Source organism: Symphodus melops, assembly GCF_947650265.1.
Source record: "Symphodus melops genome assembly, chromosome: 19".
NCBI classification, from domain to species: Eukaryota; Metazoa; Chordata; class Actinopteri; order Labriformes; family Labridae; genus Symphodus; species Symphodus melops.
The window spans coordinates 9,325,214-9,352,943 of NC_136709.1; the positions used below are offsets into that span (position 1 = coordinate 9,325,214).

Here is a 27,730-nt window from a genome sequence, read left to right on the forward strand (position 1 = left end):
ATGGGAAGTTAAGCTTGGATATTTTGGAAATTTTCCAAATCAAAAACTTGTAGTCGACAGGCTAAAATGTGTGGCATCAACAGTCTTGTGCTATGGGCTCAAAGTGTGGCCCAGGGTTCGAGAAATCATCTGTGTCTGTGATGGAGGAGTGCAGAGTGCATGTAGGGGGCGTGGCCTAATCAGCCCTGCATTATGCAGTGTGCATGTGATTGAGGATTAGCATAGATATTCAAGTCTTCTTGCATGGAATCTGCTCGTTTTAGTCAAGATGAGGCATTTTCCTAACTACATTAAGTTCCATGTTCAAGGCCAACCTTCAATTTTATAATTCACATTTATCCCTGTTTAATCCCATAAATTCCTGTTAATTCCCAATGGAGAGTTTCCAACTTTGAAAATTCCCGGAATTTTGCAACCCCAGAAAAGCATGTTGCATGTCGCCGTTTTATGTGCTATTTGAAACAGTTCACGAAATTCATCAAGAATTCCATTAACGACTACTTTAAATCCCGCTGAAATGTACGATACTTTGTGATGTGCATGTTGCGAGCACGCTGCGTCAAATGAGTTTACTGAATGTGGCTAACGTTAGCAATGCCAGCAACATAGCCTTCAATCCTCCTTTGCAGGTTAACGTCAACATACCTGCGGCGAAGAATGTGATCATGCACTGCTCCGGACAATCTGTAATGTGCCAGTTTAGCTGACCTGCTCCGACAGGGAGCCATCCACTGTACTGGTTTACATCCAGGCAGAAGATTATTCTTTAACCTAGCTACAGCTGTGGCGGGTGGCTGCGTTAAAGCGGAGCCGCAACATTTATCTGGCATTGTGGGCATATGTTTATAAAAATAACCGAAGAGTATCTCTGGTGCCGGCTTACAAGGGTGGTAATGTATAATCGTGTCGTCTACTAATCATGCACAGCCCTGACCTGACACAGTGTCCCCTTCAATGCTCTTTTGCTCTCCATATGAAAACCTTCAAGAGAGCCTTGGCTTTTTTTTGTTTTTGTTTTATCTTGAGAGACAAACCAATTTGAACTGCCTTTGATCATAGGAATACATTTTCATTCCAATATAGATCTCACAGGTTGCTGCATATTGATAGCAGATTTAAGACGGACTAATAATCAAGCAGAGCCATCACATGTTGACTGCAGCGGAAAGAAAGACTTGAAAGCATTTGTACCTCAAAGCCACGGCAGCCTGTAATGATAGGATCGGCTTTGGCACAGCACGTTGGCCATGTTTCCCTCAAAGCCTTGTGTGACAGCTCTTTAATTGGACTGCGCCGTTCCCTCAGTGCTATTAAATGCTACTAGCCGCTATCGCTAGACTGTTATGGTGTAATCATTCCACGATATACTGTAATAAAATCAAGCAAGACAAAGTTGATCGCAAGGAATATTCTCTATCTATTTATGAATACAGGCAATTTCATGTTCATTTGGACCTTGATATTCGTCTCCGAGACCCACTGAATCATTTCTCCTCCTAATCAAGTGCTAACTGAGCGCTCATGCATGTAGGAGAATGTGCATCTCAGACTACTTGGTGTTACAGTGAAAGCAATATTTTGTGCCTCCATCAGAGGATAATTACAGAGACCATGTCCAATTACCTTTGTGTGTTGTTTGTAGTTCTTCAAGTCAATAGCAAGAAGGATTTGGCATTAGTTGTGAGAATATAATCTCATTATAATTCAGCCTGTGTGAATAATAAGAAGCTATCTCAGACATGAGAGTGTATCCTCGACCTTGATACTGTTGACATCTCTCTCGCTCTGTGTCTTACTTGTTGCTCTGGTTTTTCCCCTTGCTGAATGGAAAGAGTAAAAAGACCCTTGTGAACTAACACCTATATCAGTCAGATGAGAGAAAATTGTGTGTGTGTGTGTGTTGTGTAGCCTGCGGCTGCAGATTAGCCGTTAGAGCCAGAGGATCGCCCCCGCTCTCTGACAAATGAGAAAAGCCACAGTGGCCCTGGCCAAAGTGACAGGCCAAATGGAAGCAATTCCTCCCGAGGCGGGGGAGAGCAGCTGTGACCAGGGCCTGCTATGCCACTCTAGACAGGACCCTGTGTGCTTGTGCGTATGCGTGTGCTTGTGTGTGCATGCATGTTATGTGTGTGTTTGATGGCTGTAGGGACTTAACCCAACAGACAATTGGCATTTCTCTCCCGGTGGTCCGGATCATGAAGTGGTGTGTTCTTGGTCCCCATCAGTTGCAGATGACCGTACACCTTTACCTGTGTGTGTGTGTGTGTGTGTGTGTGTGTGTGTGTGTGTGTGTGTGTGTGTGTGTGTGTGTGTGTGTGTGTGTGTGTGTGTGTGTGTGTGTGTGTGTGTGTGTGTGTGTGTGTGTGTGTGTGTGTGTGTTTTACTTTGCTGCCTCCTGCCCTGTGCTCTACAGTATGCATCGTTTGCCTGGTTAGGAATGGTTGTTAGGGTGTCTGACTTCTAACTTTGAGTCCTACACTAACAATATGTGTAGTTTTTTGGATCGCTTAAAAGAGCAGAGCCAGTGTACATCAGCTCACTTCGGAGCCCTGTGGATGTTTGAGTAATTAATACTGAGCCCTGATGGATTAAACACAAGCCTGCTAAGAATGACTCTGCCTGCTGCCGTTGGCATAGTGACCCGCGAGGAGCAAGAAACATTCAGGGGCAATAGTTGCAAACAGATGGATGTGAGCAAGGCAAAGAAAGGAGCTAAGCTAAAACCTTCTCAGCAAGAAGGACCAGTGGACAATAAAGGATTTAAGGCCTGAAAAAAAAATGAAGATAAAAAGATGGATAGCTCAGTGTTGAAGGCTATTCCCACCAGTATTTAATATTCTGCCTCCAGTTTTATCAACCTATACATCAAGAGACATATCCAAACCTACATCTCCACCATGTCTTTCTCTCTCTCTCTCTCTCTCTCTCTCTCTCCCTCTCTCTCTCCCTCCCTCCCTCATCACCCAGGGCCTAGTCGATCGGGTTTCAATGACACAGCCGTCATAATTACTCCACTCCAGAAGAATCAATTACAGCTAAGCACCATTATTTCCAGAACCGAGCAAAACATTAAAGTTTAAAAACTCCAGATTATTAAAAAGTCATGCTCTCAGGGACACATACAGAATATTTACTGTTAACAAATAACTTAATAACTTCACTCCAAATTATTAATTCATGGCCCCCATTGGCTCAGCAGGACTCGTCTCATGGTTAATTCTCTGCCTTTATACATTGTTAAATATGCATTACTCCTCGGTTCTTCTATATGAGTATTTGGCAAATCTATCAGAGCTCCGTGGCTGTGTGAGAACAATCTGAGCTGCAGTTTTGTCTTTTGACAAACTGATTTCAATCTTCTTGAATAGATGAATTCTTTGTTTACAGTTGGAAACACAGATGCACTTGTTCTGTGCCATTGGTTGATGTGGAAACAGCATGGTCTGCTCATGATTTGTTCTGATCAGGGCGTCTTACAACTGTTTGGTCATGTTAGAGAGTCAACTTGCTCATCAATCATGGTACGTGAACTTTCTGTAGATAATCTGAAAAAAAAAAAAAAAAAAAAACTCATTGGCGGTCACCTTGCACTTGTATCTTTGGACACTATGCTTTAAGCCCCTCGAAACGCCACTAAGACCATTTTTATTTTTATTTCCATCATCTTGACTCTTCTGAATTTCTTGCTTTGCAGAATCTATTGACTCCATCACTTCCTGAAGGCATTTTCTGCTGGGCGCTCATGACCTGAGGCACACACGATATCACTGATGGGATTTATTTCCTTTTCGGTGATTTATTCTCACTTCAAGCTGATGGCCGTCTTCGAGATTAATGTGATTGTGTACTCCAGTCGCCATAGCAATAGACAGCTAAACATTTTATACCACAGGGCACACATACACAGGGTCTGTGAAATGCAAATACACTGCTCTGTTTCAGGAGGTATGAACGGGATTTAATGGACCAAAGGAGGGAGGAGAGAAAGGGAAGAGAAGGTGCTTGCTGTTTTAGCTCCTTCCAGCCGAGTGAATCCAAAACAATGTGGCAGGACCTGAAATAGTTTGCAGCTTTAGAAAAAAAAAGTCCCCGGGGGCTGTAAATTGGCTCTCAGAAGAGGGAAAGAGAAACAATTGCCCTTTACCTACGAGGTTGCATGTCATCTCTTTGAAACTCACTGCTGGGCGGATTAAGGTCAAGTACACCTAAACTCCCTCCCTCCCTCCCAAGCGCCAGCCCCCCCCCCCCCCCCCTCTGGAGGGAGCGGAGAGAGGGCGAATAAAATGATGACAGGGAGGGATTGAGAGAGAGAGGGAGCGAGGGGAGAAACTGGGATTCTGAAGGTCTTTGAAAGAGGTTTTACAGCCGTCCCAGGTGGTTTCCCTTTTCCACTCTGAGAATGGTGTTGATAATGGCCACTTGTCAAGGAGGATGAGCCCACCTGCTCTTTGTAACTCATTCCTGCTGGTTCAGTTTATAGGCTCAATATAAATATGAAAGGGGCATGTTGGTGGTTAGTAGGGGTCCTGCATTTTGGATGTCAGTGGCCACTTAACAGGTACCGGTTTGAAAGGACAGTCGAGAAGGAATACTTTTTTGAAGAGGGAGAACATGAACGCAAAACAGGCGATTCAGCCAACTTTGGGCGTCCTAAAATACTGTAGGTCACCCACCTTGACCTCCAAGACCCCACATTTTAGAGATGAAATAGACTAATATGACGCTCCCACCACATTATGTCATGAAGTACTCACTCGTCACGGATGATAAATCAATGAAACTGAAGTGGCAAGCCTGCCAATTGTAATTACAGAATCAATTGACACACAATTTAAGTCTTTTGTTTCACCGGATCGTCCTGTCACTCACGAAAGAGCTCCCGCACGTCCCCTAATATACGGGTGAACGGCATAACATTTTGCCTTCAGCTGTCAAGGGCACAGTTAGGAAGTCCGCCAGCAATTAAGAACTATAATGTGCTGAGTCGAGCACAGCAACAAAACAGGCAGCAATTTCTCCTGCTCCTGGTGAAATTATGCTTATCAGGTACCTCGCCTCTGCAAAGGTGAAGGGTCGGCCCGAGCAGGCAGGCAGCATTTCTCCACATAATTGAGAGAAGTTTGGATTTAATTGTATAATTAATCTTGTCGAATTAAGTTACACAGAAGTCCGACCCCTAAATTAGGCAGTCTGGAATATTTTAAATTGCCTTAATGTGAAATCTGGCTCCAGAATGCACTTTGTTCCCTCCTGATGGTATGAGGTAAGTTTTTAGCCATGATGAACACGGCTTGCTGTAATAACCTGTTAGCAGTTCTTATCACACTGCTCCTTTATATGATTAATTTCCTCAGAAAGTAATTGCAATTTCAAAGAGAGGCTCATTTTATTGTATAGCTTAATGCGGGCCAGTGCAGTGAAAATATAAAGATAGAATTCATTGTGATGCTCATCACACTGAATTTAAACACAGCAGGTACATCTACTTTCACTATTGGGATTTTTTTTCCTGACGCTTTAACATACAGTTTGATGATGTCCTGGCAATCTGTTCTTTCTGTTCACACTTTTTATTGATCATTGGAGTACATTCTGTGTCTTTTTTGAGGATATCAGATTGACTTTGGGCTATCTTAAAGTTGTTAAAGCTGTGGTGTCAAAACTTAATTGTGTGTAAAAGTGTTTGTTTTATGAAGCTTCTGGCAGCATCATCCTTCGAAGCTTAACATGCAGCAGTAGAACGAGCACCACGCACATGTGATAGTAATGAAGACAATGCAGGCATACCAATGCTTTGTGCACCTTCCAGCGTCTGTATAGTATAATCAGACATGTAGTGTGAGCTTTGCTCAAAAGTGGAACAGTTAAATAATTGACTGCAGCTGGATTGGTACACATTTTTTGGTACAATCTTTTTAAAAGACTTTTAGATGAATGAAATAACGGATGTATTATTCACAGTGTAGGACTCTAATTTAGCAAAAGTATACGCTGTGTTTTTATTTTTTATAACACCCTGAACTGATTGAAGCAGAATTATAAAATGTTCATTGGATTTCAATTTCAATAGCTAAAAAAAAAAAGGTGGTCAATAGACGTGTATGCTTAAGACTTAATTGGATTCTTTTTAGATGTTTTAAGATGAACCGAAGCTCTGAAATGTGTTTTACAAAGAAGACAGTGAAAAATAGTGAATCCTAAATAGAAATAGTAACATAGTTGTTCCCTGTGGAATAAGCAAGGTCTCCTTTCACTGTTGTGAATGAGCAGAATCTTTAGTGTCATCTAACACTCAAACCTCTTTCTTGCTTCTGTCAGAGGGCAGAGATTTATGGGTAACCCCCAGTGAATAGACATGTTAAAAATTCAATAATCCTGCATGTATGTGCTCCATGGCTGATGAATAGATCAAACCTTGGATGTGTGCGTGTTGATCCGAATTCTTCCAGGATCAATCCGCACATGACTGATTTCTTTTATAACCCTGAAGTGGTTAGTGGAGAGCACAGTTCTTCATTTGACGATGAATATAGCACTTTGTCAGAGGTGCTCGATGGCAAAACTCACGTAAACTCTGTCCTATTGAAGGTCTGTGATTTGATTCGCAGCCACGTTGTATTATGGCGTCATCTTGTCAGAAATCCCAAAGCTCACCCTCCAACTCTAAACAAATGAGTGCATCTCACAGTATATCAGTCAGATGATCTTGTTTCAAGACACAGTTAAGAGTCCATCCATCTCACAGCAGTGACTCTCCACAGACTTTGCAGAGATTAGAAACACTTGAGTGGAGATTGGTTTGGGAGAGAAAAGCCAGTTGAGGGCGTCGCACGGGATGGGATCGACACACGAGTGTCACTGCCCTGACAATATTTTGAGGCGTTGAGAATGTGAGTTTGAACTTAAATCGTTTTGCTTCACAGCATCACGAGGAAACACGTTCTTCCTTCCTGAACAATCCACAGTCGTCTGATGACAAACCTACAAACTAATCTATGGCCCGTAGAATCTTCGGCACCTTTTCTCGTGATCATTTTGATGCTGATGTGTGCATTGTTTTCTTTGACATTATTCCGCAGCTGCGTTCACTCTTTCAATAATGATAGTGTTTTTTTCTGTGTACGGCAGCTTGGAGATATTAATGTACGTCTGATGATGTTCTGCCTGGAAAGCAACAGGCCTGTGGCGTTGTCAGTAGAACTCTTTTCTTAACACAGCGACCTCACTCTGCTGCTGTTGTTGTCAGATTTAGTAACAGCAGACGAACGAGAGGAGCTCGCAGGAAATAGCCTCCTTTCCTTGGAGCTTGTTCGAATGCCAACAGCGTGTTTGAGCTTTCAAAGGGCCCTCTTTTATGTGTGTGACGTATGACTGTGTCTGCGTCGACAGCATCTCAGGGAGAGAAGCTCTATCCCAACACACATTCCTGTCACCCGGAATACCGATGGAAGATCTGCCCTTTTGCACTTCCCCTGAAGTACATACTTACATAGATGGCTCTATTCTGCACCACTGTGGGTGTGTGTGTGTGTGTGTTTCCAAGTAGTGTACTTTCTGAAAGTGGGGAGACGTAGGGTTGCTGCAGTGGAGAATTCTGGAGTGTGATTATTTTTAGTGTCTGAGTTGCTGTCTGTCTTTTCCCGTCTATGTTGCAAAATTTAGAGGAACTTTTGAAATAATCTCAATTCTGCTTCCTGGTAGAATATATGGACGGTGTGTTTTTAAACAGTTCGAAATGACTGTGATTGTATTTTTCGGTCAAAAATGGATAAACCTTCCTGTCAGTAAAGACAACATCATGATAGCATTCATGATTAATGAGAGAGCGGTCTTAGACCACAATCCTAGCCACTTGCTTGATAATTTTCAAAAAGGCTTTCTCTTTTTGCAATAATCTAAAGCAGCACACCGGTTTGAAATTGAATGGAGTGGCCTTATTTTTAGGACTTCCATGGTTTATTCTTTCTCTTTTCCCATTTTGAATTTGATTGTTCAGGGAAATCTTGTGAAATGCAAATGGGACCAAACAGAATGTAATTGCTGCTGTGTGATGATTACAAGGGAGAACTAATGATGTCCCAACACTGGGGTCAGGTAGGGTTTAATTAGAGGAGGCACAATCAGTGTCACTCCACTCTTGTGCTCTCCTGTTCCCAGTTTCTGCCTGGTCCTGTGCCAGCTGAAGAAAACAGGCTGCTGATGTGAAAAAAAGGGGTTGAGAGGGGGGCTGGGCAGAAAGGAATGTAGCTAAGTTCCTTTGTTCAGAATGTGTCTGTTTTGGAAATGGAACCACTGGAAGAAGCGCTGGCCTGTCTGCAGATAAAGGTGGAGGTTAATGAATGGAAAGGTTCCCATTCTTTAAGTAAACCCATGAACCACAGCACATATTACCACTCTAACTTCAGTATCAGCATACAATATCTGCCCTGCCTTTCACTGTGACAATGAATTATTGTTTAGCAGGACAGTGTTGTGTAACTGAGCAGATTACTCAAACAAGGAGACCAGATTGGACAGATGAGTGAGACCAGCCAAGGAGAATAACTGTGGCCAACATTCCTGATTATCCAATCAGCGCTCCAAAAACATCAATTCCACCTCGTCAATAGATAATTAAGAGGGATAATTGGCCGACTGCGCTGTGGGCAGACAAGCACTGCTGGTAAAGTTCCATCCCTTACCTCAGCATCCAACACACACTCTCACAGACAGCAGGGACATCTGTCGACTGAAGGTCAACATTGTGTCTCATTTATTAGCATGGAGTTCAAGATTGAAAGCTAGTTGTGCTATACTTTAAGTTAAGTGTTTGGAGCTGTAGACAATACATTTAAGTATGTAAATATCCCACATTGAGGAATGCAACATGCCTTTTCAAGATCTGGAATTGGATCTTTCATGATCAAAGTAACCGTAACGATATTGTCCATGTTGTAAAGATGATCTGACGAAGGACCTATTTAACAGGGCACCAGTCAATGGCGTCAGTTACACTGGGGCCTGGAAGAGGTCGGGCCCCCTCTACTGTATACTGGGTCTCTATCTGACTTTGTGAATGTCATTTAAACTGGTGGTCAGAGAAGCACATGTCAAAAATTCAATGGTGAAATTTGCTCTATATCGCCTTGAAGAGGCAGACTGATCACCATCATGGTTTTTCTTTTTGTTTGTGTCAGTCACAATCTATAACAAAATGATCTGCATTAAATGAATAATTTCACATTTTCTTTGGTATTTTTGTCATTTATAAATATGCAGTGATGAATACTGGGTAATATGTGATTATGTGATGTAGCTAGTTTAGGCCCAGTTTAGGCACAGTGCGCATCTCAGAGTCGACCAAGTAATTCAAATGCTTTTCAAACACAAAGGAGGAAGTCAAAAAACGACCAGAGAGAAAAGAACAGGAGGAGAGGGCAGCAAAGCTAGCTTAGACTCGTTTGGTTTCGATAAACAGTCGCCAGTCCACAGTTGACCCCCGGAACCTTCCTCGCAGCAATGCAGCACTTCGACCCTCGCTTCAACATCCATGTGCTAGGTAACATTAGGAGGATAGACGCTACAACGTTATCCCTACATAATCATAACATAAGGCTAGAAATCTATTTCAAGACAATTTTATTCATTTATATAGTGTGTGTGTTTGTGTGCACGCACTCGGGTCCGTGGTGACTTCCCTACACCACTGGCACCAGTTAACTTGTTGGAAAACCAGAGGCTCTTTATTGTCAACCATCTCGTTCAGAGCTGTTCTTCCCTTTTAGATCCACATGTGTCTGTGAAGTACAGGCCAGCAGATTGAAGCGGACAGGTTCAGAGATTTAAAGCATTGACCTGCCCGGTCTCAACAGCTGTGTGCTAATCCATTCCATTGCTTTGACTGTCCTCTTGGTTTCCCCCCCCCCCCTGTTTTGGTGAATAGCAAGGTCCTTAATGTGTGAGATCAAGAGGAAAATAAGGCTCTCCAAATGGAATCAAATCACACAGAGGGGCTGCCGGCTCGCAGCAAAGGGCCTCGGCAGCATTAGGGTCAGAATAAAACAGAGCAATTGGACTGTAATTCCTTTCGCAGCTATTAGCCCGTCACAGCTTGCGGTTCTCTCGTTTTGCTCGGTTCGCTTCTCATCCCCCCCCCCCCCCCCCCCCCCCCCCCCCAACCAGCCAGTCTTTGATTAATTCATTAATTCACAAACAGAAGCTGAATCACATCTCAGCACCCGGCTGACTCAAATTGGATGCAGGCTAACAATCAGTCCCTCCCTCCCCAGACTGATCTGACAAATAAAAAAATACAACATTACTCAGTGAATAGATCTTTGTCCGTTCGGCCTGATAATTTGTTGCATTTTCATGTTTTATTTATGCTCAGAAGGGTCGCCAGCTCTCGTATATCACAAATCCAACCAGGCAAGGCGGGTAGGGGTGTATTGATTTGGGTTGACTGCACCCCTCCACGCGGCACTACCCTTACAGCCCCTGCTACGCCCCTTGCAGTTTGTATTCGTCTCAAGCTTTTAGCCCTCTAGCCCTTGTGCATTGGCTCTCATTCAATGGTCCCCCTTCTTGGCTCACACAAGGCCCAATCCCATTCCCATGCATTCAATATTCCCATTATAAGCTCATTAGTCTAGTCATTGTTTTGGGCTCATTAATAGGATATCCATCGCCTTAGACACCTCTGAATTACCATGTCACAGTGTGGCCCCTTTCAGAGCACCGACAGATTTGCAGAGTTGTGTGAGCGTGTGTCTGTGTGCTTCTTACGCTCGTGTGTGTGCCAGTGTCGACCTTGAGTTTGCTGACATGCCAACCCCTCTAGAAACCTGCTGACACACTTCATGTAGATACACATGCATCCACACATACACACACTGAAATCCCCCCCCCCCCCCCCTCAGACTCCGTTCCCCGCCCATTCGCTCCCAGAGGCTTGTCCGTCAGTTATGCAGGAGACAGCGGGGCAGGCAAGCAGGGGGCTGGGGCTGGATCAGGGGTTTTTAACATGCGAAGCAGGTCCTCCAGTGCGTACGTATTGATCCTCGGAGGGCTCCCAGGCCCCCTTTTCCTTTCTTTCCCCGGCAGTGGAGGCCATTCATCACTGAGGCCATGACTGGAGAGCTCAAACAGCCGTCTCTGTCAGAAAATGGGCTGAAGCGGGCTGTGCCACGCCGCGTTGAATTGGCCTCCCTCATCAGGAGGGATGAAGTCCTGACACAGTGGCTCATGGTGTGATCTGATCTGCTCTCACTCACAGGAGTCATCCATAGCGTGCTGGTCAATGTGCAGACATGCGTCTATAAAGCCAAGCCTCCCTTAACTTCTCTCTTGAATTTCAGTGGTCCACTCTCACCTACAATGTTTTTTATTGATTTGCAAGGACCAAAATACACAATAACAGAAAAGGATATAAAGCCAATGTTTTATTTTTTTTGTAAAGTCGCTTGTCTTCATGATGAAAAATAAACGTCTTTTAAATGGGCTTTACCTCTGGAGGGTCATTTTGTAATCTGCGCTCAAAGAGGAAATATGAATCTGAGTATCCAGGTCATGTTTATCTCTGACATCTTTCCCCCCAGGCTGGTGATTTATGCAAGTCACCTGCAGTCCCCCTTCCTTCCTGCCTCCTGCCACACCTAGGTCCTCCCCTGCACCCTCATGTTTGATTGATAGTGACTTACTACGCTATGGGGAGATAAGCATCCCAGCTGAGCTGCCAAGGCTGGAGCTCCAGCCTCAGCTTAAGTTTGCCCACGACAAGGACGTTACAGGGAGAAAGACAGATGGCGGGAGGGAGTAGAGCGGAGCGTGGCCTCAGCATCAGATGTGTTTTAAATAACTTTGACAGAGGAGTTTGAGCCATCTCTCTGGGCTTGAGCTAATCTGATGTGAGAGGATGCCACACTGAGGCTGATAGGACACAGAGATAGAGGAGGGGAGGGCACGGCTGAGGGAGGCATGGAGGGGGAAAGGGAAAGGGTAATAGAGGTGCTCACTCAGCTGGTGGGAAATCTGCCCTCTTCATCTTTTCATCTCTCCAGCCTCTCTCTTTCTCACTCTGCCCCTGCTTCCCTCACCCAGTTATATCCATTTACCACCAAGCCCCGGCTCTCCTCTTCTGTCTCTTTCACACTTTGCGTCATGCTCCCTCTGGCCTCCCTCCATCTTTTTCTGTCGTCCCCTTCACCCACTATCGCCCCCGCCGCCACCCCCCCCTCCCCCTCTGTCTTTCACAGACGATTTAGGAAGTCACAGCCTCTCCCTTCCATTTATGAAATTGCTCATGTTATTTCCTGCCCCCTCTCATCCCCCACCCCTAGGCCCAGCTCTCCCTCATAAGTCTTAGTGGATTCATCCTCTCTCTGCTGATTCTCCCCAAACAGCCCAATCCTCCCTCCAAAAAAAAAAAAAAAAAACACCACACAGCTCAGTGGACAATGCTCTTACAAAAAAAAAAAAATCATCCTGAGGGTAATATTCTCAGACAGCAAGACTAGCCCCTGACACCGCGACCCGACAAAACATAGAGCATCCCTTCTTAATCCCCAACCAGTGGCCTCTTGTTTACTCTGTGGCCCTCTGGCCACTGTAAAAAAGGCACATGCTGCCCCATTTTTCCCGTGGCTGTTTCTTTTTTTTATGGCTGATTGCTCTGAGGCCATCGCCGTTATGAACATTGTCCGAGTGTGGGTGTAGAGAGAGAGGGATTTACAGAGCCTCAGAACATTGTATTCTTCACACAAAGGTGAACTAGTGCACCTCTTTCAGGGTTCTGCAGACCAACATCAGTGTGGAATTACTTCTTTAAGCAGGATACAGGTATGCTTTGAATAATACTCACATTTCAAATGAAGACGTTTAGAGGATTTCTTTTGGCCATTAGAAGTCAAGAGTTCCCTCTGCTTTGTGTATGCCTCTTTGAACTCTTGTTGAAAATGTGTTGAGCTCTTTAGCTGCAGCTAGCTAAACAGAAACGCACTGTTTCTGGGAATGAAACTGATTGGAGAGGTGAAGGAATGTACCAGCCCATCAGTTTCCCAACATTTCTTTTAATAAACCCCTTTACTTTTTTTTCGCTGGTTGCTCGTTGTTAAGATGTTTGTTGCAGAAAAAAACATAAGAAAGAGGTGCTTTACAGCACTGTGCATTCAGTGCCTGCTTCACTGAACAAAAACACTTCATGCAGTGAGCGGGCATCATGCAATTTTTCATTTCTCCTTGTTGGTGTTGCAATAATAAGCCTTGGAAAAAGCTTAAAAAGGAAACTCAAAATGTGTTTTTTCCCCCTCATGCTGACAATGTTTTGTAGCCTTTCTGATCCCTTACTGTCTCACTTGTTTCTCTTATAGGGCTTTCAAACTTTCACAAAAAACCTCCCGATATTTGCAGGTGGAGCTGTGTGTAAGCACTAACAGCCACATTTTTCATTCTGACTTCATCCGGAGTTTCTCCTCCCAGCCCCCCCTATTTTCTTTTTTTTTTCAGCAGAAAGTCGAACTGAACTGTTGTGAGAATGCAGCCAGTTGCATTCAAGAATTCACCTCAAGCCAGAGGGAGGAGGTGCTGACCTTTGTATCCTGTGGCCTGCGCTCGGTGCATTAGTGTTTGAACGCGACCGCTCCGATCATGATGCACGTATTTCAACGACTGCATTATGTTTTCTGTTCTTCAGCATGTCCCCCCCCCCCCCTTTTGTGAAAACAGTTAGTTAGTTTGCTGCTTGCTTCAGGAATGAATTCACCTTGTTTATGAAGTAAACTCGTTCATACAGTTTGGAACTGTTTGATAACCGAGGGAACAGATTCGAGGAACAATGTGTTTGAGAATAACGCTTTGTGTGTTGAGTCCTGTTTCACATTACCCATTGTATCCACATGTTTTATAACAATACTGATATACTGAATACTTATAACAATCAGAGCATCCTTATTTTTATTTTTACTAACTCTTAGTAATTCAATGTAAAAAGCTTCAGCAACTCAGCAAACACTATCATTACTATCATTTTTTGCTCTTGTGCTGTGTCCATTGTGTGCATTTAACGTTACTTACATGAAGAATGTATGTGCACTGAATCTGTATTATATGGATACGAGCACACAAATGTGTTTTTCAAGTAAGAGAGTGATGAAGAGCAGAGGAGACAGAGAGCCAGACAGAAGGAAGTGGGAATGAGTGTCAAGTGGTGAAGAAAAAAAAAAAAAAAAAATTCAGGGGAGTCTTGATGGTGCTTGGCTTGCTGTCGGGAAGTGAGAGATGGCAGCGTAAGGGAAGGAGAGAGATTGAGTGAAGGGTGAGCGTGAGGTGGGTGGGTGTGTGTGTGTGTGGGGGGGGTTGTAGAATGTGGCGGCCTGTCCTTGTGCCTCCTCCACTCCTCTCCCCTCAGCCTTCTCCTCTCTCCTCTCAGCCTGTTTCTGGCTCATTACCCCCTCCGCCAGCAGACTTCTCCCTCGGCGGCAGTGAAAAGAACTGTCCTCTCTCGCTCTCACCGACAGCCGCAGCCTGAGCACTGCCCTGCCCTCCTGATATTAATCAACACACACACACACACACACACACACACACACACACACACACACACACACACACACACACACACACACACACACACACACACACACACACTCCTTCAGGCACTCCCCAGCGAGCTCCTCTGACGGACAGGCTGGTGGGCAGCCGTCTCTTCTCCTGGCCCTCACTTGCAAATGAGACATCCAACCCCTCGGAGAAGCAGGGGAGGGACAGGATATTAGAAAAGTTTTATTGGGAGGAAACTTTGTTTTCATTATACACTCTCGTATGAGGGGCTGTGGGAGGATTTACTAAATGTGATTGGTGCTTTTTATGTTTCCTTTACATACTTTAAAATGAGTTATAAACATTAATATGTGGTAAATATTTTACATAACGGAGGCTCCACACCCAAAAGTAAACCACCTTCTTTGGTTTTGGTGCGACAAAAAAAAAGATTTTTGCAGTATTAAATACTAAATCATTCAGCATTGCAATTATGGGTGAGCTAGGAGGGCCCCCCCCCCCTCCAAGTTATTTTCTACTTCATGTCGACTCCAAACACATTTATTTCAGAAGAGAATTGGTTGAGAAAGCAACCTTTCATATTCATTTGCCATACAAAGATGAGTAAGTGTGAACATTGTTTAGATTTCTTTATGATGAGGGTGGATGTATACCTCCTGTCTTTGTCATGCGTCTGTTAGTCTTAAAACCATTTGAAAGCCTCGTGTGGAAAGCCGGCCTGCTCTCCAAAGTGCCGTCGTTTGTTTATTGCACATTGACATTTGTTGCCCAAAGATATCTCCGAGCGCCCGCCTCTTCCTTGCTTACCCTGATCGCCCTGTCTTGAAACCTGTGTGTGCTGACAGTGTGCCAGGTGTGCCCATACCCAGGAGACATGCCCGGTGTCACGGAGCAAAGCAGCCTCACATTGGCTGTGAAGAGGGGCACAAAGCCAGCTCGGCAGCGGCATAACTTAAGGGGGGGGGGGGGGGGAGTAGAAGATCCCCGGTGTGGGTATTTGTGACATTAGCTGGCTGCCTTCCCTCTCCTCTCTGCAAAGCTCGCTGCCCCAGCTTTGCATTCAAACACTGACTGGGTATGTGACCCTGTGTCCAACTGACATATTTCCTGGCAGGGAGTCAGAATATGAAATGATCGTATTATTCACGTCCTACCTTTGACATTGGCTGTTAGCTGCTCAGCAGGCAGCACAGATAGAGCTGCAATCGTGCAGGACGTCCACCTGAGGCAGTGTGTCTGTGAAGACAAACCAGCGAATCCAGCGTGGCGTTGCACATGGCTCTCCGGTTCTGTTACACAGCATCACTCAAAAACAAAGAGTATCCACTATGTCTCTCTTCGGGCTAATATTTTAGCTTCCACTATTGTGTTGCTGTCTCGTGGGTGTTTCTCCAGTCTTCCTTTTCTGATGAGTGAAGCTGGACACTGGGGAGTCTTGTCTCCTCTTTCAGGCAGACTATGCAATTTAAACCTGCCTCAGGCATGTAGATATTACTCCCTGGTGAGATGGCTGAAAATTAATGGAAATTGTTTTAGTGGAATCATTATTAACATTCTCCTTTAGATGCCCTTTTGTCATTTCAGCCCTGCCGCCGCTCCTGTTTTATTCTCACGCTAATTTATGCAGCCGTTGACATTCCTGTCGGTGCGTGAATGTGCTGGGAAATGTGAATAATCACACTAATAATTAGTAATTGCTCTGTCACTTCGGTGGGCATATATTTTGGCATTAGAAGAATATCAATCATGCATTTATTAGCAGTTGTTTTTCCCTCTTATCGTCACCGCCATCATTTCTGCTTTCAGCATCAGGCAGGTGATTCTTATGATTTTCTGCCACTGTAGGAACGGCTCAAGCACACAGGAGCGAGGGGATTGAATTTTTTTTCTTCTCATGCTGAAGAACACTTCGTTGTACTCTGGTATGACATAGCAGATACACTCTTCTCTGGAACCAGGAAATCACATTCCCTCACACACACACGACTCAATTTCACAGCCCCTAGCTGGATTAAGAGGACTCTTTACTCCGGGCTTGTGCAGGAAAAAGGGTAAATATCACCCTTGTTCCTGGTACCGGAAAATCTGCTATTTAAATGGGGAGTAATATAACTGACATTTTCCAGCTCATTATGCAGCGCCTGACCTTCACGGTGTAAGTCTCGGATACTTCTCTGGCAAAAGGCAAGGCTTGGTTCTCCCTAATGGGAGATGTTTGACCTTGTCAGGAACTAAGGGGAGGTCAGGGATGAAGGAGGCCCTAATCGGCCCAAGAGATTGGGACACAATGGAGGACCACCTACAACAACCAGCAAGAATATTATAGCTCCGGAAACAGCAGCTGAGGTTGAGTCCGATCTGTGGCACCCAAAACGAACAATTTATTGACACAAGTGAGTAAGTAATCTGTGTTGAACGACTTTTGATCAATTGAGTCTAATGCTGGGATTCAGGGATGAGCTACTGCTCTCGAATGTGTATTACATCATCTGGACTTGAGATTTTATGTTTATCTGTTTGTGGCAAAACTGTTGAAGCTTATCACAGACGGGATTCAGCTAATCTTCAACTGGCTCTTTGCCTTCATGTCCAACTGTACTTTAAAGACTCAGGATCCTCGATAAATCCATCGCACTCAGTCACCAAACGTAATAGAAAGTAATCATATCGGAAGTCTTTCACGGATTAAGCTGTTTTGAATGTGACTTATAATCTCTTCCATTTGTGTGAACTACAATGACGTGCACTGGGCGCCTTGCAGAGATAATCTTATTACCCAGTTGGCTTTTGTTTTCTGCAGCCTTGCTTTTATTCTTTATTAAAACATTTTGCTGCATTAAACATGCTAATTTGTGGCTGGGTATAATTGGGGTCTTGCTTTAAAAAAAACCCAACAAAAAAAACCTCTCCCCTGTTTGGTAGAAGATTAGGAATTTCATCTACAGGATTATGTATAGAGTACGGTGAAAGCCCATGAAATAGTCTTGCTTTCCATTATGTTTAAAGCCACTCAAGCTTATTAATGTGAAAGAAAAAATGTATAATTCCTCATAGAGCGCTATTGTTTTATGACAAAAAGATGTCAGATGGCAGCAAATTTGATTGATGGGATTGGTCGGCCGACTAGTTATTGTCCAATCTGTATGCTTCAAGGCATAAAATTCATCAAGACAGTCAGCTTTCAAACAGACTCAAAAAATGGGGTAATTATTTTGAAGTGTATTTTTAGGGTGGTTAGAAATTGTTAGAAAGCCAAACATTCATTCCCAGAGCTGCGACCACAAAGATGTCAAACCTTCTTTTCTGCCATAATCACAAAAGAAACATGCAAACCGAGCTTTGGACACCACAAGTTAGAAAGTAAGGCAGATAAAACCGAGGCAACTCGTGCTGAAATCCTCATTTCTCACCAGTGGCTTTTCATGAGCCTCAGATGTGAAGAGATCAGAGCCTCCATCTCAACGATGAAATGATCTCTCACAATGTGAAATGATTCCCAGATATGCTAAAGAAATGTCAAAGAAAGTGCAAAGAGAATATTCAGGTGTCAGTATTTCTGCCACGTTCACCTCGGGGTCTAATAAGTGATCAGACAGAAAACCAAGGGAATCTCTCCTCCGTAATGGCGAGCAACTTCTGATTCTGTGTCAAAACATATTTAAAATTTGAACAGTGCCGTCACTACTTTGGCGCGCCGCTCTCTCCGTGGGGCTTGTCGCAGGAGGCGTCCCGGCGTGCAGCTCTAACACACGAGGCTCCTTTCATTTTCCTGTCTGACATGTTAACTGTGATGCTACAAAGAGGTTCCATTTTAATTGTTTGGACAGATCACTCAAGGGAGAGAGCGGGGGGGGGGGGGGGGGGGTTGATTTTGCCTTTGACAGAATAGGCACAAGGCTCGCTCGGTTTCTTTGGTGTTTGTCGTGGCAATCCTGGCACCGCGTGGTATTGATCCTGACTGGCTGTTTACCTGAGGACACGGGCCGAGTATTGTCCGACCTTTCAGGTGAGGGATTGTTCAGGGAACAAGCTGTAATCGCTGTACCCTTTTGAGATTTGTAAGCAAAAATCCCCTGAATCAAATCTTGTCTCCTGAATCAATTTTTATTGGATAATCTTTCAGATTGTGGAAACGTATGCAGCAGGCTCAGTGACAACAGGCCATTGATCTGTACGCATGGGTCGACTGTATGTGTAATATCTGTATTAAATAAGATGAATAGGCACTTGAGCCGTGCAGCGCAGGCACTTCATGAAATAGGTGAATACTTCGATAAAGCCCAGTCAGTGGTGAGAAATCACCTGTTGATGGCCCGTAATGTAAGAGAACATTCTTTTGAATGGGCAGCGAGCGTGATGTCACACAGCCCATTAATATTCTCCTGCTGTGCCCACGTCTTGGCTCTGTGCTCTGGGGGAATGATTAGGGTGACGGACGACGGGGCGATGACACAAGAAAACAACTTCCCCACCTCCCCTCAACCCCCCCTCCCTTTTCTTCGCCTCCCCTCAACCCTTCAACACAACAGCCACAAATTACCCACTTTGCTCGCAATATTATCAAGGCTGATCGTCGGTGTCCGTAATTAGAGTCTTAGTGTCGTCTAGCCTCCATTAGGCTTACAATGGAGCTTGGGAACAAGGCTACTTTGGGCAAATAACATGTTGAGAACACTTGACTTTTGTGAAGAGAGAGTGAAAAGCATCTGAGGCCATTATGATCCAAACAGCCATGGATGTCTGTGTGCCGGGCGTCTCTTTGAGAGCCATGGATAGGCTGACTGGAGGATCATATCCATTACAGAAAACACACACAAAAATACATAGGCTGCAGTGACAAGCAGAAAGTCTTTATACTCAAACGGTGACAGTGGTTTTTTTTTTTTCTTCCTTTCTGTGCTTGTATCCCTTTGACAGGGACACAAATACAAATATCATCACAGTGCATGCTGCAGCCTAGTGGAGCTTGTATTTCAATCACACAGCGTTAGATAGCTCGCTGCTGAGTTTCCTCCCAGGCTACGGGGGAGAGAGAGAGAGAGAGCCCGCTCTGTATTCTGAGCCCAGGCCCTGTTTGATCTCCGTCATCGCCCCTCTAAGACATCATTGTGTAACACTGTAAAAGCGGACGGCTTCATGGAGCGAAGGAAATATCAAGGAAGTTATTCATAAATATTAGATAAGATCAAAACAGCCAGTTGCTCTCAGACTCTGAGCTCCTGGGTCAAGTCATCCACATCCCTTTGATTTTTTTTCTCCTCTATTCAGGCTGAGGCAGGGGGGATTTTGTATGCATTGAAATTGAAGCGCCCCCCCCCCCCAACACCTCTCACCCCTCCTTGTAAAAAAGCTGAAAAAAACAAGAAAACAGGAGCAAACCACATAGAGCGAAATCCTGTTACTAATAAGCAACTAATAAATCACAAATCTTCTGTTTTGTTTCATTTCTGATCAACACTTTTCATTATTCATAATTTTCTTGTTTTGATTATTGTCCCTAATGCATAGTGCTCCAAACCTGAGGAGATTAATAGGCAGCATTCTCCCAACTCTTCCTCCTCTCCTCCGGAGCTGACACAAATTGGTGAAATATCACTTTGATCATGCCTCCTGAACAACAAACAAAACACAAACCTAATTAGCCTAATTCAAAATCGTTCCAAATGCCTCGGTTTTTTTTTAGGTTTTTTTTTTTTTATGAAAGCCTCCCTTCCCTCCGCAGACAAAACTAAGTTAGTTGGACAGGCGCCTCTGCCAAACGTGTGCGTGTGTGCAAGTTTGTGGGTAACTAAGCATATCAGCCCCCAAATGTGTCTTTTGACCTCTGACAGAAGGCTGTGAAGTATCCATCCTTTATTCCTCACCAGACACCAGCATGCTAAACAAAGATCACATACTTTAGACAGACTATCAGGTCTTCAATTTATTTGGTTGGATGATTACGAAAAGACTTGAGGTGTGTTTCAAACCGGGAAGCTTTGTTGTATCCGATTTTATTTCAAAAGTTATTCCGGATTGAACTATGCCAGGAAGCCTGCAACTTTGTAATGTTGCTATGTAATGTTAGCACCGCTGCAACTGCATTTCCTGCTGTCTTATAAGCCCGTGAGGGTCGGGCACATTGTGTGCACGACACGAAAATAAATTCAGTCATTCATAAATTCAATCATAAGGTTGGTGCAAGTTTTTGGGAAAGTCCTGTGTGATGTTAGTCATCCCATCTTGGTTGAAATGTGGCAGTAGAACAATAAAGCTCTGATGTATTGCTCCAGCAGAAAAAAAAAAGAACGGATGTAAAATCTGCTCATGTCCCTCTTTGAAATTGGATAAATATGGATGTACATCTTGTACATTTTGTACATCGTATGGCACTTAGCTGAAGCATTGATAATCACATCACCGTGCTTCTGTATAAACTCATGAGGACGCTCAGTTCTGTATGCAACAAAGTACAAACTGCTCGTTGTTCTGCCTCTAATTCACTGTAAAAGTTGACGCAACTTGTCAGCATCTTTCTGCCAAAGGGGACTTTTCCAAGGGCAGCAATGCACCGAAGCCGTACGGCATTTGAAGTGTTCGCTTAACTGCAAGCAGCATGAAGTCTACCTTGCAATGCTAGCAGATTAGCTCGTGTTGCCTCGCTAACATATGCAATGACTGCCGGCGAGCTCTTCCCCATTAGGTTTGCACATCAAAGGCGGATGGAGAAGTTCTTCACAGGCAGTTAAAAGTGGGCTCAGTGTGGATCTTGTAAATACCGTCTTTGAGTCTGTGCCTCTCAGGGGACACTTCACACACTCCTCAAGTCAGGAGGAAGGAGGGAGGGAGAGGAGAGGAGCAGTGACAGGCATCAGAGAGGGCGGAGGGGATGGAGGTATCGGGGGTGGAAAGGGTGGGGGGGGTTGTTTCTGAGAGCCCAGTCCCCTGTCACCATCAGGATAGGATCTGTGGATGAAGAAAATCACTCTCCCCTACTCTCCTATCCCCGTCTGTATCTTTCTCTCATCCTCTTCCTCCTCTTCACACTTCACATGATAGCTGACAGTAAAAGTGGAGCATTGCTGTTTTCCGTTTTTTTCTTTTGAGTCATGTTTTTCATAACACATAAATAGAGCACGCGGCATCCTGGGAATTCTGTGATTCCGTGTTTCAGTATACAGGCGGACACAATAGCATCCACTCTTCTCAAGTGTTGTTGAAAACATTTTATCCATCATAGCCATTTGTAGGGCTCTGGTGAGGCCCTCGACTCCGCAAGGAGCAGAAAAGGAATAAGAGATGGGTTTTGTTAGCAGACACACGAACGCGTGCAGACGCGCACACACACACACCGTACGCTCCCAGGCCCGTCGTTGCCTGGTTTTGCAGACTGATCAATGCAAATGCTGTTATTTACCCAAGCCTGAAATGAAAAGACTATGGATCAATTTGATGCACTTCCATAGGGTGTGCTCACAATGGTTGGCTAGCTTTTTTGTCTCAGCTGCACTTCTCTTCTTCTCCTTCTTAGCCATCCACCCCTCATCTTAAACAACACCCCCCCCCCCCCTCCTTCTTCTTCTTAAACATTACTAATGCAAAATACACTAGCATGCTCCCTCTCACGTACACAAACCATCATCCAGGCATTCTCTTTATGCACGCTCCTTCTCTCTTTTTCTTTCAAATACACCCACAGTGTGACACCGGGGCTGCATCCGTCTGAGCCGTGTGTGTATCTCTGTGTGCATGTGTGTGCGTTTTAGGCTGACCCACTTTCTGTGCTTGGCCAGGCTTGTGCTGCTGCTGCTGCTGCTGCTGTCTGCTGTGCTGTGCTGTGCTGCTAGGGGGGAGATCCCTGCAGACTCGCTCGGAACAGACTCCAGCTCTCTTCCTGACAGACACTCACCGTGGCATGTTATCCCCCCGCGGATTGGAGACCTCTGCCTCTCTGCCTCTGTGTGTACGCATGTCTATGTGCCTGTGTTTCAGATCCACCTTGATGCAGATGCACAAATGAATACACACACACACACACACACACACACACACACACACACACACACGCAGAAAAAAAAAGCATGCACATGGATGCACATGTATTAAACAGCATCCTTACCAGTGCACACAGACACACTCGCACACATATGCAAAGCACATACTATCCCTGATCTGTATATTTTTAATTCCATCCACCCTCCTCCGGCTCCTCCTCCTCTCTTCGCTGTGTTTGTCTGGAGTTATTGTTTCAATCTTGCTGCATCAGGGGGCCCCTGAAGGTTATAAATTAAACATAAATGCAAATGCGCTGAGCCATTGCCCTCCTCCACCTCCCTCCTCCTGCACACACTCAAACATACACAGACACACACACATCCTTGCTATTCAAACAGATCAGTGTTTCTGCGAATTAATAGGAGAACAGTGGGCTTTTTTTAATGAGCGAGAGAGGGAAATTAGAGTTGCAAAGCCACAGCGCACACACACGCACACCCAGAGCTGAAGCCGAGGCAACGGCTTGAAAAAGCCGGGCGCCATCATAGAATATGCTAATGCTCCAGGTCCCCTCACTGTCAGCCTTAGTGTTGCTCTAGATGAGATCAGAGCCGAGTCTTTGATCTGGGACGCTGATGGGAGGCAGAATCGTCATGTGCACAAAGTACAGAGAGCAGAATGGGTGTGGACCAGGCTTGTTCTAATCAGAAGAGGTGTACACAACATGTGATGAATCCTCAACATGAAGAAATTCTGTCCATTTAGCTTCATCGATTGACACAACAGCTCCCGTTCTATCAACGCGTCGGCGATGGAGTGAAAGCAGTGTGTCCTATAGATAAATAGCCATCTGCTCATGTTGATGCTATAGGCTGGGCCTGAGAATACTTAAACAGTGAACACCATGGAGACTTTGTTGTTAGACCATAAGAATAGTACAGCTTTATTCTCAGCCATATGGCCTCATAAAGCCAAACATCCAGGGAGGGTTTCAGGGATGTCACTCCCTTTTATTTGTCTCCAAACATCGAGTGGGATAAGCCTCTTGCTTTCATGGAATAACGTTTATTGTTGTGTCATTTTTACAAGTTGACAAGGAGACATTTCACAGCATGTATATTTATATACGTGTGTGTGCTTATGTGTGTGTCGGTGTCAGAAAAGGCCTTCAGTTCTGCTCAACTGTTTCTGCTTGTGATTCTTTGTACAGTTCTATATATTTTAAAACTCTTACTTGTACTTACACTGCATGTCCAGCAGGGGTCTTACCATTGTCATGTACATGGCTTCATGGTGAATTATCCTCCACTTTACATTAGGTGTAAAGCAGAGTGAATTGTGATCTCATGCTTTACAAATAAATGACCTTAAACCTCCTGTAGGTGCAACAATAATATGTTCAGTCTTTATGACCACACTGCCGTCGTTCTCATATTAATCACACGTTTCCCACCACAGCCAGTCATTATTATTATTATGGCCGTCTTCAGTACAACTCTCATCCCCAAATCCTTCTCTTTCCTCTCTCTCTCTTCCTCTCTCCCCCCACCTTCCCTCTCTCTCTCTCCTCCACCCCACTTTCATCCGCTGCTCCCTCTGTTGATCAAATGCATCTGATCTCATCAAAGCAGACCCTCTGCTTATTCAAGTCCCAACAGACACCCAGCTTCTTTACTAAGCACTATTTTACATTCATGCTTGAATACCACTGATAGGATAGCATATCTTGTAGACTTTGGTTTTGTGTGGTCCTACACTGCAGCCAGGGGTAGATTTTTTTTTTATCAGTGCTTTATCATTACAGGCAGGTTACTGTCTGATAAAGTAAATCAAATGAAAGGAAATCAAAGAATGTAGACTTGTATTAAAATGAGACCCTAAGCATACCTTAAATAGTCACAGTAGTTATATTACCTTAGAGACTTATCTTAAGCATATAGTGACCTAATCCTATTTAATAGTGTTTTAACTGCTATCACATGTAATGATCCTGTAGAATTTTATGTACTTTATGGTGTGTGATATTTCCATGCTTTTCCCTCTTATTAACCGGGATGGCTCTTTGTTAAAGGGGGAACATTATTCCTTTTCCAACTGAATATAAGTGATTGGAGCTCGTGGCAGAAAGGGGGGTTGGGTGGGTGGGGGTGAACTCTGTGGTAGAGATATTACAACATCATAGCTGCTATAAAGTGTGATCACATTCTTATTCCGATGGCAACATTATTGCACACAGCTTGTGGTTGCGTGTCCGACTCCTGTCAGAGCTGCAGAGAACTGGCTTGAGCCGAGGGACAGAGAGGGTGGGAAGAGGGAAAATCAGATCTGGATAACTGTGGAAAGTACGCGTGGAAAACTTCACATCGTTTGGTGTTTTTATAGTTATAGGCTATTTGACGGATCCATGAGGAGTGCAGGAGAAATGTCCGTGCGTAAAGAAAAGGGAAATGCCCCATTTCCCCACTATGATTGTTTGCGTTAAAACAATACAGCCTACGTTTTGAAATCTTCAGTGGGGTAGTTTATGGATCGTGTGAGATGCCGTTATTAAAACAAATATGGTTCAGATGGCAGTTGGAGAGATAAATTATGTGTCAACATAAAGTCACATCAGTGTAACCTACATTTTTTAAAGAAGAAATGAACCTGCACATCATTGTAAAACACAGTAAGATCGACACACTGCGTTCTTGATGGCTCGCTACTCCAGTCCGGATTTTCCATGTGAGGCACGCCGGAGCCCTGGAGGTGGATAAGCTGGTAGAGCCCGCTCTCTCTCATGCCATGCTGGGCCACAAGGGCTCCGGGAGACGCTGCTACATATTACCGAGAACCGGGATGGAGGAGAGGCGGAGGGGGGAAGAAAAAAAAGTTTCTTTTAAACCTGACAGAGAAACTTTCAACATGAAGCCTCACTGACGCACCGTTTCAGCAGCACCAGCGCCACTACACAGCTTGCTTTTCCTCTGAATATATTTTTTCACCTCCCAGCTTGTGTTTTTCTTTCACTCGTCTTATTTTCTGTGCGCAAGGCTGCTCGGGGCTTGCTGTCACTGCGCGCTGAGATGTTGGAGTGACCATGGCTGCGCAAGTTGCTTCGGCTCCGACCAGAACTAATAACAAAAATAAGAAATTATCCAGCGGTTTGGGTCCGGAGCTCAATTCGGGGAAATCCGGAGGAGGAGGGACCCTTCCGCGGACTGGACCGATGCTGGGTTCCGGAGATGGGACTCTGAATAATGTAGACCATCATCGCCGAAACGAGCTCAACATGGTTCATTCAACTTCCACGACTCATAACGCTCCGGACGGACACGAGAAGGATGGGAATAACCTCGCGTCCGCCCCGGCTTCGACTAATACAAACACTTCGATTGAAGCGGGTTTAATCGCGAACCACAAGCTGAAATTTATGGGAAGCGGAGATCCCCCTCAGTCTCAGCCGCCGTCTCAGCAGCAGCAGCAGCAGCAGCAGCAGCCGCCGCAATTCGGCCAATTTGCGCCACATCAGCAGCGACAGATCCAAAGTAACAACACCGCCAATAACAACGGCCAGGGGCCCCGTGGGGACAGGGGTATGGATCACCAACACCACGGTGGCAAAGAGAACCTGTTGGGGGGGCAGGGGGAGCCACAGCAGCAGCACATGCCAGGGAAAGGTGAGGGGGAGCTCACCTGTAAACCCGCGGAGAGGATGATGGGCAGCAGGTATGAGCACTCCAACTTGGGGCCAATTAGTAATAACTCTGAGTTTAATAACAACTATTACACTCCGAGGCCCTGTTACGATCATCATGGCGGACAGCAACAACAAAGCAGTGGGATAGGGATAACGCACTCCTCGGCACATAACAGCATGGAGAACTCCCATGAAGCTGGGTACCACAACAGCCAGTACAATCAGTACCCCGCGTATCGCGCAGGTTACGGCGGAGGGGCATACGGGATGATGGGCCCTTCAGGGTGCAGGCAACCTGGAAACATGATGATGGGCAGCAACTCCTCAGCAAGCCACGGCAAGTCTCCCCTAGGTGCTACTCCGGGTGGATTTCAGAGGTTCCCAGGACAGACTCAGCAGCAACAGCAGCTTCCCTCGGGGGCTACCCCGACCCTAAACCAGCTGCTGACGTCTCCCAGCCCCATGATGAGGGGGTATGGCGGTGCGTATCAAGACTACAGCGGCTCTACGGCGCAGCAGCAAGCTGGCATGGGCCTGGGGAAAGGCGTGGGCCCCCAGTATGGAGGAACATCGACCCACGGCTGGGGAGAGCAACAGAGAAACCATCCTCACTCAATGAGCCCAGGAAACGGAGGGCAAGGCCTCGGCAGGTCACAGGTGAGTTTATGGAAACTTCTATGCCAGCCAGGCGCTCCGGTGTGCTTCAGTGAACTTTACTTTCACAAAGCTGATCCGTCACTCATGATTAAGACCATGTGTTTGTGTCCTGACAACAAATACAGACGCATGTGACACGACCATGATGAATGTTGTGCAATCTACACACAATGATGTAGAGTCATATTTTTATACGACAGGCCTTTAAACTTGCACAACTCCGATTTTTGTAAACATAGCCCATTTAAAGCCTGTACCGGCCTCAATATGACGAGGAAAGGAGACATTTCCTATTATTTTTATGAAGGGTTTCATTTGCCATAATGACTCGATTATAATTTATTCAATCAGAAGGTGCATTTACATGTTTATACTCCATTATTCCTTCTTTCTTTCATATTTGTCTTATTTTATACCGGTGGATTTAAAAGCAAAATTGAAGCTGGCCGTGTTCACCTCTGCCGACGTGGTGTCAGACACGTTTCGAAACGCCCTGTTAAGAGGACGCTCTGTGTTCGAGGCTCTCCTCAAAAAAAAAAAAAAACCCTTTAAGAATTAAAAATTAAGTGTGTTTTTATTCCTCGTTTATTGCGTTTATAGAGTCTTTAGCTGTATGTAACTTATGCTAAGAATAACACCGACATCTCGGCCGTTTAAAGTCCGTGTGTCCGTGTGCGCGCGCTCCGTGTGGAGACGGAACGCTTCTGTGCGCCTCGTTTATTCTCGTGCTGCTCTGTCAGAGTTTGAATAGTGGAGGTAAACTGGCTGAAAGCCCGACGTTCATGCTCACTGTTGACACCCAGTCTGCCATCTGATTGGCTCCCCGTGGCCCTGCTGGGTAGACTGAACAAAAAGAAAAAGAAGTCTTGTAGGGATGTGGTGATG

General features: G+C 45.0%; 1 protein-coding gene across 10 annotated transcripts in view; it reads left to right on the forward strand.

Moving 5' to 3' along the window:
• The window catches only part of LOC306841018 (AT-rich interactive domain-containing protein 1B-like), a 202,035-nt gene that overhangs the window by 3,745 nt on the left and 170,560 nt on the right, over nt 1-27,730 (forward strand). For 7 of the 10 annotated variants that reach the window (XM_079370627.1, XM_079370630.1, XM_079370632.1 and 4 more), the window contains exon 1: nt 24,670-26,845. The exons of the other annotated variants lie outside the window; for them this stretch is intronic. In XM_079370627.1, the coding sequence (XP_079226753.1) occupies nt 25,589-26,845 (1,257 nt within the window). In that variant the 5' untranslated portion in view covers nt 24,670-25,588. Of the gene's footprint in view, nt 1-24,669; nt 26,846-27,730 lie in introns of those variants that run through there. 10 annotated transcript variants of the gene reach the window in all.